The 13,222-nt window shown below is 49.6% G+C and overlaps 2 protein-coding genes across 6 annotated transcripts in view; both read right to left on the bottom strand.

Moving 5' to 3' along the window:
- The window catches only part of PLCG1 (phospholipase C gamma 1), a 30,795-nt gene extending 29,664 nt beyond the window's left edge, over positions 1-1,131 (bottom strand). For 3 of the 5 annotated variants that reach the window (XM_052684227.1, XM_052684229.1, XM_052684228.1), the window contains exon 1: positions 889-1,131. In XM_052684227.1, the coding sequence (XP_052540187.1) occupies positions 889-1,078 (190 nt within the window). In that variant the 5' untranslated portion in view covers positions 1,079-1,131. The remainder of the gene's footprint in view (positions 1-888) is intronic. The other 2 variants (XM_052684230.1, XM_052684231.1) reach the window with 2 other exon arrangements.
- Positions 1,132-3,370: 2,239 nt separating this feature from the next.
- TOP1 (DNA topoisomerase I) overlaps positions 3,371-13,222 on the bottom strand; it is a 62,385-nt gene continuing 52,533 nt past the window's right edge. The window contains exons 12-21 of the mRNA XM_052684240.1: positions 12,665-12,852; positions 12,133-12,277; positions 11,039-11,182; positions 9,823-10,008; positions 8,559-8,627; positions 7,818-7,932; positions 7,090-7,217; positions 5,885-5,979; positions 5,192-5,341; positions 3,371-4,801 (exon numbers count right to left, since the gene is read on the bottom strand). Of these exons, the coding sequence (XP_052540200.1) occupies positions 4,699-4,801; positions 5,192-5,341; positions 5,885-5,979; positions 7,090-7,217; positions 7,818-7,932; positions 8,559-8,627; positions 9,823-10,008; positions 11,039-11,182; positions 12,133-12,277; positions 12,665-12,852 (1,323 nt within the window). The 3' untranslated portion in view covers positions 3,371-4,698. The remainder of the gene's footprint in view (positions 4,802-5,191; positions 5,342-5,884; positions 5,980-7,089; positions 7,218-7,817; positions 7,933-8,558; positions 8,628-9,822; positions 10,009-11,038; positions 11,183-12,132; positions 12,278-12,664; positions 12,853-13,222) is intronic.

Here is a 13,222-nt window from a genome sequence, read left to right as displayed (position 1 = left end):
AGGAGCACAGCAACCACCACACCTCCATCCTTCATCTGAGGACCCAACAGGGCTCTGAGCTCCTGCTCTCCCCACTCTGGGCCTGCAGCACTTGCAGAGCAGTTCGGCCTTGCCACGGCTCTGCTGTATTATGCCATCCACGTATGGGATGGTCAGCAGGGAGACACAGCGTTGGGGATGGGAGCTCAGAGCCCAGAGCCCAGGAAAGCAGCACCAGACTCGGAAGTTTCCCAGCGGAGGGCCTCCCCTCCTCCCCTTCCCACCTCTCCCTGTGGTCTCCAGCAGCTCTGACAAATCTCTGCCCCCGCAGAGCACCGTGTGAGGGAAAGAGCCGCCACCAACCGTGTCCCACCGCAACCCTGCCGGGGTCCGCAGCGAACCCGGCGGTACCGAACCCGCCGACGCCCCATCCTCGGCTAAGCGGGAGGCGGGAGCCGCGCTGCCGCGTTTCGCCCCGCTTTGCGCTCCTTCCATCCCATCTGTTGCGCTCAGTCGCGGCCCCCGCAGCTCTCGTTCAGCTTTCGGGGCCGAACCCCGCACGGGGCCGGGACGGATCCGCACCGCACGGCACGGAGGAGCTCGGGCTGCCCCGGGGGGGGCACCGAAACCGGACACCGTCACGTGCGGCCGCGCCGCGGGATGCGCACGGAGCAACCCGGGGGACTGGGGGGGGGCGGGGGGGAGATTGGGTTCCTTTTGTCTTTTTTTTTTTGGGTGTGTGAGTGGGTGAGTGGAGGCGGGAGGGTGCGGAGAGGCTCCCACCGCCCCCATCCCGCAGGAAGCAGGAACACCTCGTCCTGCTTTTCCTGCCCGGTGCCGCGTTCCCGGGGCGAGGAGGTGGTGGTTGGTGGTGGTTGTGGGGTGGGGGTGGGCTCGGCTCACACTCACCGGCTCCCTCGGTCTTCTCGGAGCCACGGCTCCAGGTGACCTGCCGCGTTTCCAGCTTCACCTGGAAAGTTTTCCTCTCGGGCCGCTGCGACTTTTTGGAGTAGAAGAGGGTCATGACGGTGCCCACCTCCAGGCTGCGGCAGAGATGCGCCGCCTCCGCCTCGCTGGGCGCCCCCGGCCCCGCCGCCATCAGCGCCCGCCGCCCGCACCGCGCTGCGCCGCGAACAAAGGGGAGCGGAGCGCCCGCAGCGCCACCGCCGCCGCGCCCCGACCCGCCCGCCCCGCGGCCGGGAGCTGCGGGAGGAGGAGGAGGAGGAGCGAAGGGGCGGAGCGCGGCCGAAGGACGGCGCCTCCACGCGTGGGGCCCGCGCCGTGCGGGGGGGGCGGGGAGAAGCCGCCGTCCCCGGGGGCGCGCGCGGAGCCGGGGCCGAGGTGCGGCTCTGCGCTTCAGGCGGACCCACGCGTGGATGGAAGCGCCTCGGGGTGCCCGTGGAGAAGCAGATGATGGTGGTGGCGGCACCAGAACCCTCCGGGCCCCCCAGCCCGGCCCCCAAGCCGCGCTCAACTGGCCGCCAGATGTGTGCTGCCAAACAGCTGCCCCGGGATGAGGGGGACGCGCGGTGTGGGGGCCCGGCGTGGCAGAGGGGGCAGCGGAGGGGCTTATAGGTTGCCATGTCCCCTGGTATGGAGCAGAGCGTGGGGGTGGGGGGCTGCCGCGTGCTCCCAACACCAGCAGCAGGGCAAGCGGGGGGCAGTGATTTGCCGAAGGCCCCCATATAGCACGTACAGTTCTGTGGTTGTTTGTAGATACCTATTTGCTGCACGCATCATTTGAGGCCAGGCTGGATGTGGCTCTGGGCAGCCTGGTCTGGGGGTTGGCGACACTGCACAGAGCAGCGGGGTTGAAACGAGATGATCATTGTGGTCCTTTTCAACCCAGGACATTCTATGATTCTGTGATCTGTGCGGTCTGAGTGCTGCCTGGCACAGGGGTGACCCCGCAGAGGGCACCACTTGCTAAGCTGGCACCAGCTCACCATTCTGGATGACCATCTCAGACATATGGTCTGATTGTTGGGTGCGCCTGTGAGGAGCCAGGAGTTGAACTCAATGATCCTTTTGGATCCCTTCCAACTTGGGATAAAGGATTCTACGATTCAACAGATCCCACTGCTGCTGCTTCTGTCTTCACGCTCCACCAGGCTCCAAAGGGACAAATACACGCGTGCAGAGCAGCCCTCCAAGTTTCACAGTTCAGCATCTCACCCATTTTTGGGACAGGAAAAGATGAACAGAGTGAGATACAAACCTGGCCCACCTGTGCTACATGGACAGGGCAGTGCCGGCAGGCAGCCACGTGAGCTTCATGCCAGGTCCCATAAGGAAGCTGCTCCCCATTCATCCCTGTTGAGGACCAGCAGGAAGCAGCCTGCTCCCAGGACTCCTCAAATAGCAAAGTGCTGTGGGCATATCATTGTTCTGAGGGCCAAACCTAGGCAGTAATATGGCTGTGGGAGAAACAGAGGCAGTGATTACTGTGCTCCCAGACCCGTCTGGCTGTGCTGTCAGAGCACATTGCCCAGCTCCAAGGCCCTGCAGGTGCCACTGGAGAACCTGAGCAGAAGCCCTTTTGTTTGCTGCCTGCCCAGCACAGCCTTTTCTCCTTGGGCTCTTTCAAAGAAATCCATGCTCCCTGAGCAGTGGGGTGAGCTCTTCTAGCAGGCACAGTGCAGAGATGGTCTCCAGGGCTGGGGAAGCAAAACCCTGCAGCCACCCCCGTGTGCCTGAGCTCAGCATCCTTCCTACATGAGAGCCCAGGAACTGCCGTGTGCCATGGCAGGGATCAGCACTGACAACAGCCCCACGGTCTCCAGTGAACAGCAGCATTAGGGCTGTTGTAGCCCAGGATGGAAGCCATGGGAATACGGAGCTTCTCCTGCTGGGCTCTCCAAAACAGTTCCCTGCAGGAACGCAGGCTGCTTTTGTCTCCCAGCTCACCTGTTTTCAATTTGCAGCCTGTGAGGCCGTAGGGGGATGGGGCTGCAGCCAGCAGGGTTTGCAGCCTTCCTTGGGCTGCCAGAGCAGATGCAGTGCCAAGCCAACTCACCCTTTCTGGTCCCATTAGTGCTCGCTGCCTCAGTTTCCCCCAGAGGAGAGGTGTGTGCTCAGCCCCCGTTGCGCTCTGCCCGCCCCAGCACAGCGCTCAGCAGTGTGGGATGGGAAGATCTTTGGGGCAGGCTGCAGAAATAGAGATTTTTCACGTGCTGCATTGTTCCGTGAACCCACCTACAGCTCAACTCGGCCTGCTGGGTGCACCCCAGCCCCCGCCATCCCTCAGCACCTCGTGTGGCCGTTTGGATGAGGAAAGCTCCACGTCCCGCTATGGGGGCTGAGCCCCTCTTCTCCCAGGACGCTCCAGCACAGCATGCTGACCTTGGGGCAGGGCTGGGGCCCTCGGTGAAAGAACACACCGACGCCAACGCTCAGTTAAGTCGTAGGAATTTATTTTAAATAACCTACAGTTGATTAAAAGGGAATTCATGATAAAAATAGAAGATACTTGTTGAGGAAAGGCTGCAGGAAATGGTCTTCGCACACACACTACGCTAACAATGCCTCTAAAACTAATGATTATAGCAAAAAAAGGTTTCACATTAAAATTCTGCTTTGTAATTTTTTAAAATTTTTTTACACAATTACAAAAGGAAAAAAAAAAAAAAAAAATAAAAGCCCTAAAATCTGGATTATTTTCCTTTTTTGGACCGATGCTCATTTCCCTCGAAATTTTTGACCTGTGAAACTTCTTTTTACACAATAAAATCTTTCAAGTAAAAGAGAGGGGGCTTAGAAAAAAAAAAAGGGGGAGGGGGTGTGGGGGGGGGGAAGGTAAAACAGTCTGACAAACCTAAAAGGAAATATTCTTGAAGTGTACAGAGCGCGTTCACTGCAAGGCGTGACGGGAACGGCATTCGCTGCCCGCTGCATTTGTGCTGGGATCCCAAAGCACAGCCCCCCCCCCCCCCCCACATCGACGTGATCTTTGAGATCAAGAAGAAGGAAAGAAAAACGGCTTAAATATTTTAAAATAATTAAAAGAAATAAAAATTCACATTTAAAAACAAAACAAAAGGAACGCACACAAGGCGGGGGGGCCGTTTCCATTTCCCATCACGCTCTGCTTCCGACGGATGCGGTGGATATTTGTTATTTATGTTCCAATGCCACGACCGTTTCAGGTGACAATTAAAAAAAAATAATAATCTCGGATAGTTCCATGACTGTAAGTGACAGCTGTAACAGGTGCGTTGGGTTTCTTCAATCGGATCTGTTAGATTCTGAAATGGGGCGGGGGAAGGGCAGGGGTTAAGGAGTCCATTTTCTATTAAAATATAGAAGTTATTGCAAAACCCTAACTGTAAAAACGCACCAATATAATTGGATTTTGTATACAGTAGCTAAAGATTCCCACGCTCTCAGTGTGATGGTGAATTTGCCTGGCGGAAGGTTGACAAATCCTCCATCCACTTGCTCTGCCTCAAGAGAAAAACCACACAAACCAGACAGCTAGAATTTGGATCTCTGAAACATTTTTAAATAAGTTGTCCATAGGACAACTGGCTCAGCTCCTTTAGGATATTTCCAGGTTATGCTTTCTACAAGATGTTGGCTGTTTTATCCCATGCTCACTTGCCCCTTTTCTCCCCCCTCCCCAGCATCCAAGGACAAGTAAGGCTCACAGTTTATCAATCTTCCTAAAAACCAGGCTACTCCCCCTTTTATTCCCATAACATTCATCTCATTAAAAACAGGTTAAAACTCATAGTCTTCCTCTGCCATGTCGATAGCCCAGGCAAATTTCTCTCGCTGGGTTTTGTTATATATCTTCTCTATAGGAATTCCCCACTTCTTACACCTGCAGAAGAAGAGATGCCGTTAAGTGTCAGCCCAGCACGGGTTCCCAAAGCCTTGTGGTGCAGCAGAACCCTCCCCAGCACTTCCCTAGCTCAGCTCCGTTACAGGACACGCAGCCACCAGGCAGGACCAGCCTTCCACTGCTGCACCCTGCACAATCTGAGCCATCACCTCCCAGCACAGTGCTGGCTACGACTGGCATGTGGCACCTGACCCAAGAGATCCACTGAAAACTTCCCCAAAGCATGTGGAGACAGAAGAGAAGGCCACAAAGAGTCAGACCTCCTTGGCAGCCCAGGGGCACTGCTCTCAGCCACAGCCCTTGCCTACAGACAGTGGGATTACATGCACGTGAAGATGCAGTTCTGCACAGCCCAGGGCAGGCACTTACCAAGCAACAGAGATCCTAGGATCCAGATAGTTGAGTTTGGAGGTGCTCAAGGCGATCTGCTTGTTCTCCTCCCTATCTGTAGCCTGAACCTCCAGCTTCATCAGCTGCTCCTCAATCCTCTGCACTGCTTTTTTCTTGCTCTCCACTGCCCTGGGGTGAGGGAGGAAAAAATAGTTAATGCCTAATGACCTGCTGGGCTTCAGGCAGCAGTGTTGTGGGAAGGCAAAGGGACTCTGCTCCACGTAAGCAATGCTACCAGCCTCAAAAGGCAGTTGTGTCAGCACAGATGGTGACACAAAACACTCAGCACATGCAATTAAGAACCGACATTTTGAAAGATGCAGCACAGAAATCCTAAGCAGTAGTTTTGTTTTAAAGGGTTGGAAGCAACAGCCTCAACTACACTGATGCTACACCCACTTTAAAACCAACCCACCTATCCCTCTGTAATAGTCATGTTGGATTCTGCTTTCAGAGCTCCCTTAACCCAGCAGCCCTGTGACTACTCTGCAGAGCACAGATGGCTTGAAGGCCATTTCTTCATGCACAGAAGAAAGAGGGGATAAGAAAGCTTGAGAAAGTCTTCCCAAATCAATTGGATCACAGGCTGGGGAAACAGAACAGAGGGCTGAAGCACCCATTTTGAGCTGGAGGTGCTGGGAGCATTGCACAGCCTAGTAGGACCAGCCTTACTTTTTAGACTTCTCATCCCTCCGGACCTTGGCATCAGCTTTGGCGCTTTTCAGTTCTCTCCTGGCATCAGCTAACTGCTCCTTCTTGGCATCGATCTAGGAGAGGCAAAACCAGAGGGCGGCACTGTCAACAAGCTGCAGACAACTGTGGCAGTCACCCCTGGGCAGCATGACCAAAGGAGTGAGTTTGTGACCGAGTTCAGAAGTTATCAGCGCTCAGGTGCACTTCTGCAGAACAACGAGGCCACTGGCTTTTCAGTTTGCTGCAAATCCTATCGTAGTGAGGAGTTTCCCTTGGAAAACGGGGTTCCAGTCATTGCCAAAGACAAGGTGGTGTGCTGGCAGAAAGCTCCTGGAAGCCTTCTAATAAAGCTACAACAAAGCAGGCAAAGGGACCTGCCAACAGCCCATCTAGGCAGCTTGCCTATCTTTAATGTATCCCAGCAGTACCGGTTCTGAAAATACCATGGAAGAACGATCCCTCTTCCCTCAGCAGGGATCTGTTCTTGCCTCCAAATCTTTCTGGCTGAAAAGTATTAAAGCTTCAAGCAGTTCTCCACTGGTAAATTCAGGATTCAGGGAGACATAGCACTATGCAGCCCCTTCAGCCAATCCCCTTAAACATCCCCCCAGCTCTAAGATCTAGGGTGAAGGCAGCCATGTTAGGTGTTACAGAAGCAGGGGTCACTGCAGTGCAAACCAGAAGTCCTGATTGTGAAGGTTATTCTAAAGCCAGACCAGAAGCAGACCTAACTCCTTTGGACCTCACGACCTCCACCAGAAACAATTTGCAAAGGAAGAGGTCAAGTCAGAGGGGCACAATGTGTCACGTATGCAGCCTGCACTGGGTTTCACACAACTGGAGCAGATGCCCACTCTGAGCTCTTTAGAGGATACAAATCAGAGCAAGGCTGCTGCTCTGAAAGTTTGATGGCAGCAGAACTCAATGTCTGATTAGCAACAGAATAAAGGGGTCTGGTCATGATCTTTATAAGTGTAAGAGTACTACAGCTGAAAGGTGGCTCTTCCAGCACAACACCGTGCTTCTAGAGTCTGCCTCTCCAAGCAGGCCCACCTGATGCAGCACCAATCAGTTCCTGACAGGGAAAAGCAGGCTCCGCTTCCATTTCACCTCAAGTGAAAGGAAACACGACTCCTGGGCTGCAACACTTGGAGCCCTGCCCCAACCCAGAGGCTGGGGGGTACCTTGCTCTGCAGGTTCATCATGGACTTCTCAAAGGTCTTCGGTGGAGCCCTCTGGTGGTTACACAAAATGGCAACCGCTCTGTTGGCACGGTTATAGGAAAGGATCTTCGCTGGGATGTTATCATCCGCTGCAAAGCAAAAGAAAGCGGTGAACAGTTCGTGTTCTACAGGGCTGAGCAGCCCCAGCCAGCACTGCCCAACAACTCTACAAGCTCACAATCACTGCAGGAATGACCATGCCCTCTGATGGGACAGTCTCAACACTACACTTGAATCCTTTGCCAAGAGCCTGACCCCTTCCATTCCAAACCTTAACTCTCTCAAGACCAACAAAGACAACATTTGTCTCTCAAGAGATAGAGGAAGCACAGCCATGCTCAACAGCAGAGCACTGCTCAAGGCAGCTTCCTCCAACATGTTCACTTTGTACACTTGTTGAAGTGCGAGCTGGCAGTTCTCAGTGTGTCTGTGAATGAGCAGCCAAGAACCATAGGGCTGTTTACAGATTGCCTGTCACCTATGGCATTTTACAGTTAACAAGTGGAGATTTGGTAAAGGCCAGGCATAGCCTATCAGGCAAACTGTAGTGTGCTCACAGATGAGCTCTGCACTGTCCCAGCACCAGGCATTTCAACACTCCCACAATAGGAGAACAGCAACCAGGCAGGCAGTTAGAAAGTTAAGCCATGTCTGTAGTGCAGGATGGGAACTACAAGGACAGGACTTACGGTTAGTGAGCTCCTTGAGCTGCTGCTGTAGCGTGATGGAGGCATTGTAAGTACGGAATACCTTGGCTGTCAGTCCCTCCATAAGGTCTTGAAGATGTTTATTTAAGATACTGGTCTAAGGAAGCAGAAAGGAGAAAATAGAATTAGAAATGACTACAGAACTGACATCTCTGGGCACACTGATGATGATACAGCTCATGGCAGAAGCATGGCGCACATACTTGGACCTGATACCCAAAGGCCAAAACATCACTGAAGCCACAAGTGAAAAAAGAACTGGTAAATATTAGACCAGAATCAAGCACCACGAATGGTCAAAGAACTTTCCTTCACTGTGGAGGTTATGGTTCCCAGCAGGTACAAACATGCCTATCCCATCCCAGGGAGTGTGCTTTAATCACCACGGTGCTCCCATACAGCCGAGTGCGTTAGGGATGGCTTCTGAAAGTCTGTCAACTCACAATCATCTTTTCCGAGCTGTGAAAAAACCTATCCAAGTCAGAGCCAGCCAGGCTCTCCAAAGGAAAAGCCCATCACTTCAGGAACCTGCAGCCACAGTGAACAATACAGACAACACACTGAGACTCTCACTCAGGTCTCTGAGGCCAGCTCTGGAAAAAAAAAAAGACAACCTGCCACTGAAACCATTTTTTGGAACAGAGCAGCTGTTGTTGCCTAGTGCAGAGTGAGCCTGTTTATGGTCCTCTACCACCATTCCCTTCCAAATAACTAGGTGCTTACATTGAGGCGGTCAAAAAGGTCATCCTCAGGCTGCTTGTTCTCCATGAACAGCTGAAGATTCTTAAAAACCTGTAAGAAAAGAAAACCCACACCTTAAGACCCCAGGACTGGACGGTGCTGGACAGCAGTAATATGTGAGGAAGTAACACGGCCAAGATGCCATCTAAACTGTTTTCAGGCAACGGTGACAATGCTGGGCCCAACCTCCTAATAGGAGGCAAAGATCCATCTCTTAAGACGATGCTCATGTTTAAAGTTCTGCCTCAGCAACAGGAGTCCTGGGCATTTAATGCTCTTTATTCTTTTTCCTTTTGATCCAGATTGCAGGAGCCTTGATTCTGTTCTGCTTAGCAGCCTAACTGAGGAGACCTCAAAGCCACCTGCTCCCCTTTCTCTCAGTAATTATTCCAACCAAAGAGACATCTGAGCCATTTCCCACATAGTAAAGCTACCAAAACCCCATCCCTTTGCACTGCAGCGTTAGATGTTTCATCCAATTCCATCTTAAACAAGTCTCATTGGGATGGGGAAAGAATTGAAGCCTTTTTGATTATACAGAGACCACTAATCCCAGCTCTGCGTACTCAAATCCCCAGTTTCCAGCTTCTCATCAACACACACATCCTTCCTCTATAGATACCTTACACTGAGAGATTTCTAGTTCCAGAATAATCAATTCCCCATTGTAATCTCTGAAGAAGAGACATGAAGGGAGACCAACACCAGTATATTGAAACTGAAAAATGTTCTCTTCCTTAAACAAGGGAGTAACAAGTCTAGCATCTGCTGATTTCTATACCAGCCATAGTATGTGGTTCTTTTTCTCCCATCTTTTTTTGCCAAGAGGTCAATATTTGCTGCACTGTGTCATTACAGTTAATACAGTACTGTATGCGTGTGATCCAACATACTGTGCTAACTGCAGAGGTGTGGGCCAGAGGTGTGCTGACATCCATACAACCAACGTCCTTCTGGACAGTGCCCTCCAGCTCCAACTGCTGGACGGGGATTTATTTTGGAATAAGGCCAAGATATGAAACTGGTAGACAACAAAAAAATAAAGGAAGAAACACCGTCCAAGAAAGTTTTGGCTCGTAGGTCCCAACTAAAGGTGCTACCAGTAAGAAGGGAAGAACATGAACTGATTTGTTTTCTGGCTTGCTGTATCTGACCAGGAAAAAAGCCCCCTGTTATTGCCAATAAGACTGCACTGCCCACGTTTTCCTGCAGTTCAGTGGCTGTGAGTGTTCCAGGAGATCCTTACCCTCTTCTCAACAGGGACTTTGTTGTAGTATCGGATGGAGTCTTTTCCGAGGAAGTCAAACTCAACCACGTATTCCTGGCCATCAAGCTCAGGATGCAGCTTGATGTGTTCTACTCGCAGAGAGCAGCAGCCCACGGTGTCAGCTGTTTCCCCTTCTTCTTTTTCATTGCCAGCTCTCAGAGCAAGCTACATTTACAACAAGACAAGAGAGGGAAGCATTTCAAACCATCCCTGTAAAGGACAGATGCTAGAGGCTTTCAGACTGTAACGGGGCTATAATCATGAGTGCCCAGTAGAAAGAGGAGTGGAAAAAAGCCAAAACTTTGACAATTTTCAAGAACTCCCTAGATTTTCCTGAAATCTATTTTAAATAAAGCCAAAAATCTTCTACCAATCTATCAAAATCTCTTTTTAAAAAATGTTAATTTCAAAATGCTCGACATTTAAAGAAATCTGAGATCCACGTGAACTCAATCTGGCACAAAATCAAGAAGTTCTTTAGTTATACATCTTTACTTTTCCCCGCATGCTAAAGAAACAAACTTCAAACAACATATATGATACTTTCTTTAGGTTATTTAAGTAACCTAAAGGCTACATTTGGCTGCATAAAAATGCATTTTAACTGTCTCGGCTAATTCAATTTCTAATTGTTTAAGAAAAACCAGTAATAGTCATATGAAAACACAGTTACTCAAACAGAAGTTCCATCAGACTATTCTGAATAGGAACTGTTAATTTGGCTGGTCAAAATATATAGCAGCAGGCAACAGCTCTACGAGAGCAGGCTTTAAATAGCACCAAGTGATTCAATATAACTTCAGTTTTCTTTATGCTGTGGTGAGAAATTTAGCATAATTATGAAACCTCATGACCATGAGGTCAGCTGAAGAGTTGACAAAGTAGCAGAAATTCCCAGCAGGAAAAAACTGAAACAGCTGGAGACAAAAGGTCCACAAAGCTCCCAGTAATCCAAACGGGAGATTCAGCGACCCAGCTGTGAATTTTGCCCGAGCTAAAACAATGCTGCCTGAAATAACCATGGTCAGTACAATAGTTTATTGCTCTTGATTTCCAGGTAATGGGAAAGGAAAAGGAGATGGAGGCCTGAGCACCAGGAAGTCTCAGGATACCTCAGTAACTGGGCACAGTCCTGCCTTAGGAACTGACAGCAGTTCTGAGTATCCCAAAGGGGCAAGAAGGGGGTGAGCCTTACTTTGTCAATGAAGTACAGTGCCACAGCCCTCTGCCGTACTTTCATCTCTTTGGATTTCCAATCTTCTCTGTATTGATTTCGGATTTTATCTACGCACTTCTTCAACCTCCGGGCCGTCTCATACTTTTGCCAGTCCTTCTCACCCTGAGAGAATTGAAGTACAGTCAGCATCAGAAAGCAGGCAGAGAACCAGCCCCAATCTGCTTCCCAAGTCGTTACGAACACGAGGAGCAAACAGTCTCACTGTACAAAAACACTGAGATTTCACTGCTAAAGCAGCTCAGCTCCAAACTGTGCTGCTAGGCAGCTGTAAGCAATTCAGATTTCCAGGATATTAAATGCTTGTACAGAAGCAACTACGAAGACACCAGAGACATTATGTCTTCCATGCTTCTCAATATATAAGTGGTTTCTTCTGCTTTACTCAGATAACACATTCTTTCAGCTGTGTAATTAAGCATCCATAAAATGTAAAGGCAATAGCACTCGTTCATCAGTATTATCATATATTTAAGCCATGGCAAAAAGAGGGCATGAATTCACCAGGAACAAAGATTTCCTCCATACCTGTAGGACACACACCTTTCCAACCCAGGAAAAAATCCCTTACAAAAATGATTTCATGAGAAGAACTTAAATTCTAACCCCTGAATCGAAGACTGCTTCTCTTTCAACAGGCTTTTATGAAACTCGTCCCCTGTCCAGTTATTTGCTCCCACAGCACAGTTTGTTTTCCTTCAGTCATGAGCTTGTCATCTTCTCAGCCAGAAACGCAGCCAAGCTTTTTATTTTAGGATTGACTTAGGGCCAAAAGAGGATAAAATACCCACCAGGGCTAGTTTGCTCTTGACTAAATTATTTTCTTTTCAGCTAATAGAAGGTACAGGATTCCTATCAGGCACGGCACAATGCTTTTCAAAGGATGTATTTTTAGATTTCATCTGCTGTCCAGTGCTGCGGTTGCATCCTCCCATTTTTTTTCCAAGGGAGAACAGAAGTACTTGTACTTCTTATTCTCTCCTAGCCTGCAGCTATATTTGCAGCATGCAGACATGACCAGTAATTTTTTTTTTTTTTCCCAACTAAATTTTTACCTTAATTCTTGAGCTAGGGTTCAACATTATGTATTTGATAGAGCCTTGGATGTTCTCTGTCCATGACACTAGCCAGGTGACCTTGTTATCGTGCCGGACCTCCTTCCATTTGTGTCCTGGTGGAGGGGGAGGGACCTTGGAATCCCTGCACAGAATTGTGTGAATTAGTTAGTAAATGAAAACTATTCAAAGATATTTTAGACATCAAAATGCTTTAAGTAACGGATAGCACCACACAAAGAAAGCACAAGGTAGAGGAACCAAGGCAAAGTAACTACAAATGTTCAGAAGTAGGAAATCAAGTGAATCAAAGAGCGTAGTCAAAGATAAAAGTAATTGCTATCAGTGGAACGCACGTTCCTAGGAAGAGCTTTCATTTGCTGACAGTGCAATAGAACAGATGCTTATCAGGGCAGGACTAAAGAAAAGCCCACCGAGATAAGGAGCTTCTACATGATAAGCATCAGCCTACCCAGGCTTTTAGAAAAGAAGCTGTCCTAAGTACAAAAGGTGCAAAACACCCAAAGCTCACTTGCTGCAGTTAATGATGATGTCTTCTGGCATGATGCGTCTCTTCAACATGCCCATTTTGGGATGGTTCCCCCGGCCTCGGAAGAGACCTGGAGGTTCAATCTTAAAGTTAGCAATCCTTTCTTTGTGGTTGTCCATCACACAGTAACCATATTCCTTCAATAGCCGCTCGTTCTCCTCTTTGATTTTCTAGAAAGAGCAAAAGCATGAATCAAACAGCATGGCCAGCACCACACGTCCCTGCATTCCAAGGCTTACAACATTTCGATATTTGCACTACAGAAACATGGAAGACCAACTCAAATCCAGATTCTCATCGTGCCAACGCTGCACACACAGGGCCAGCAGACAGCCCAGATAAGTATTCACAACAAACAAGCAGCAAAACAAGCAGGAGCAAGGGCAAGAATGCACAAAAACACTTAAAACTTGTACTTGAGAGAACGGATTAGGGCTGGTGAAGGTGACTGTTTTTTCACAACAGAAGCCATCACATAACACAGCCACAAAGGTTGTCTAAGTTCAACAGCCCCATTACAGTTCTGATGATTTATATTCA

This window comes from Tympanuchus pallidicinctus, unplaced genomic scaffold (assembly GCF_026119805.1).
Source record: "Tympanuchus pallidicinctus isolate F22 unplaced genomic scaffold, pur_lepc_1.0 scaffold20, whole genome shotgun sequence".
Classification (NCBI taxonomy): Eukaryota; Metazoa; Chordata; class Aves; order Galliformes; family Phasianidae; genus Tympanuchus; species Tympanuchus pallidicinctus.
This window is presented reverse-complemented; position numbering and strand designations above follow the sequence as displayed.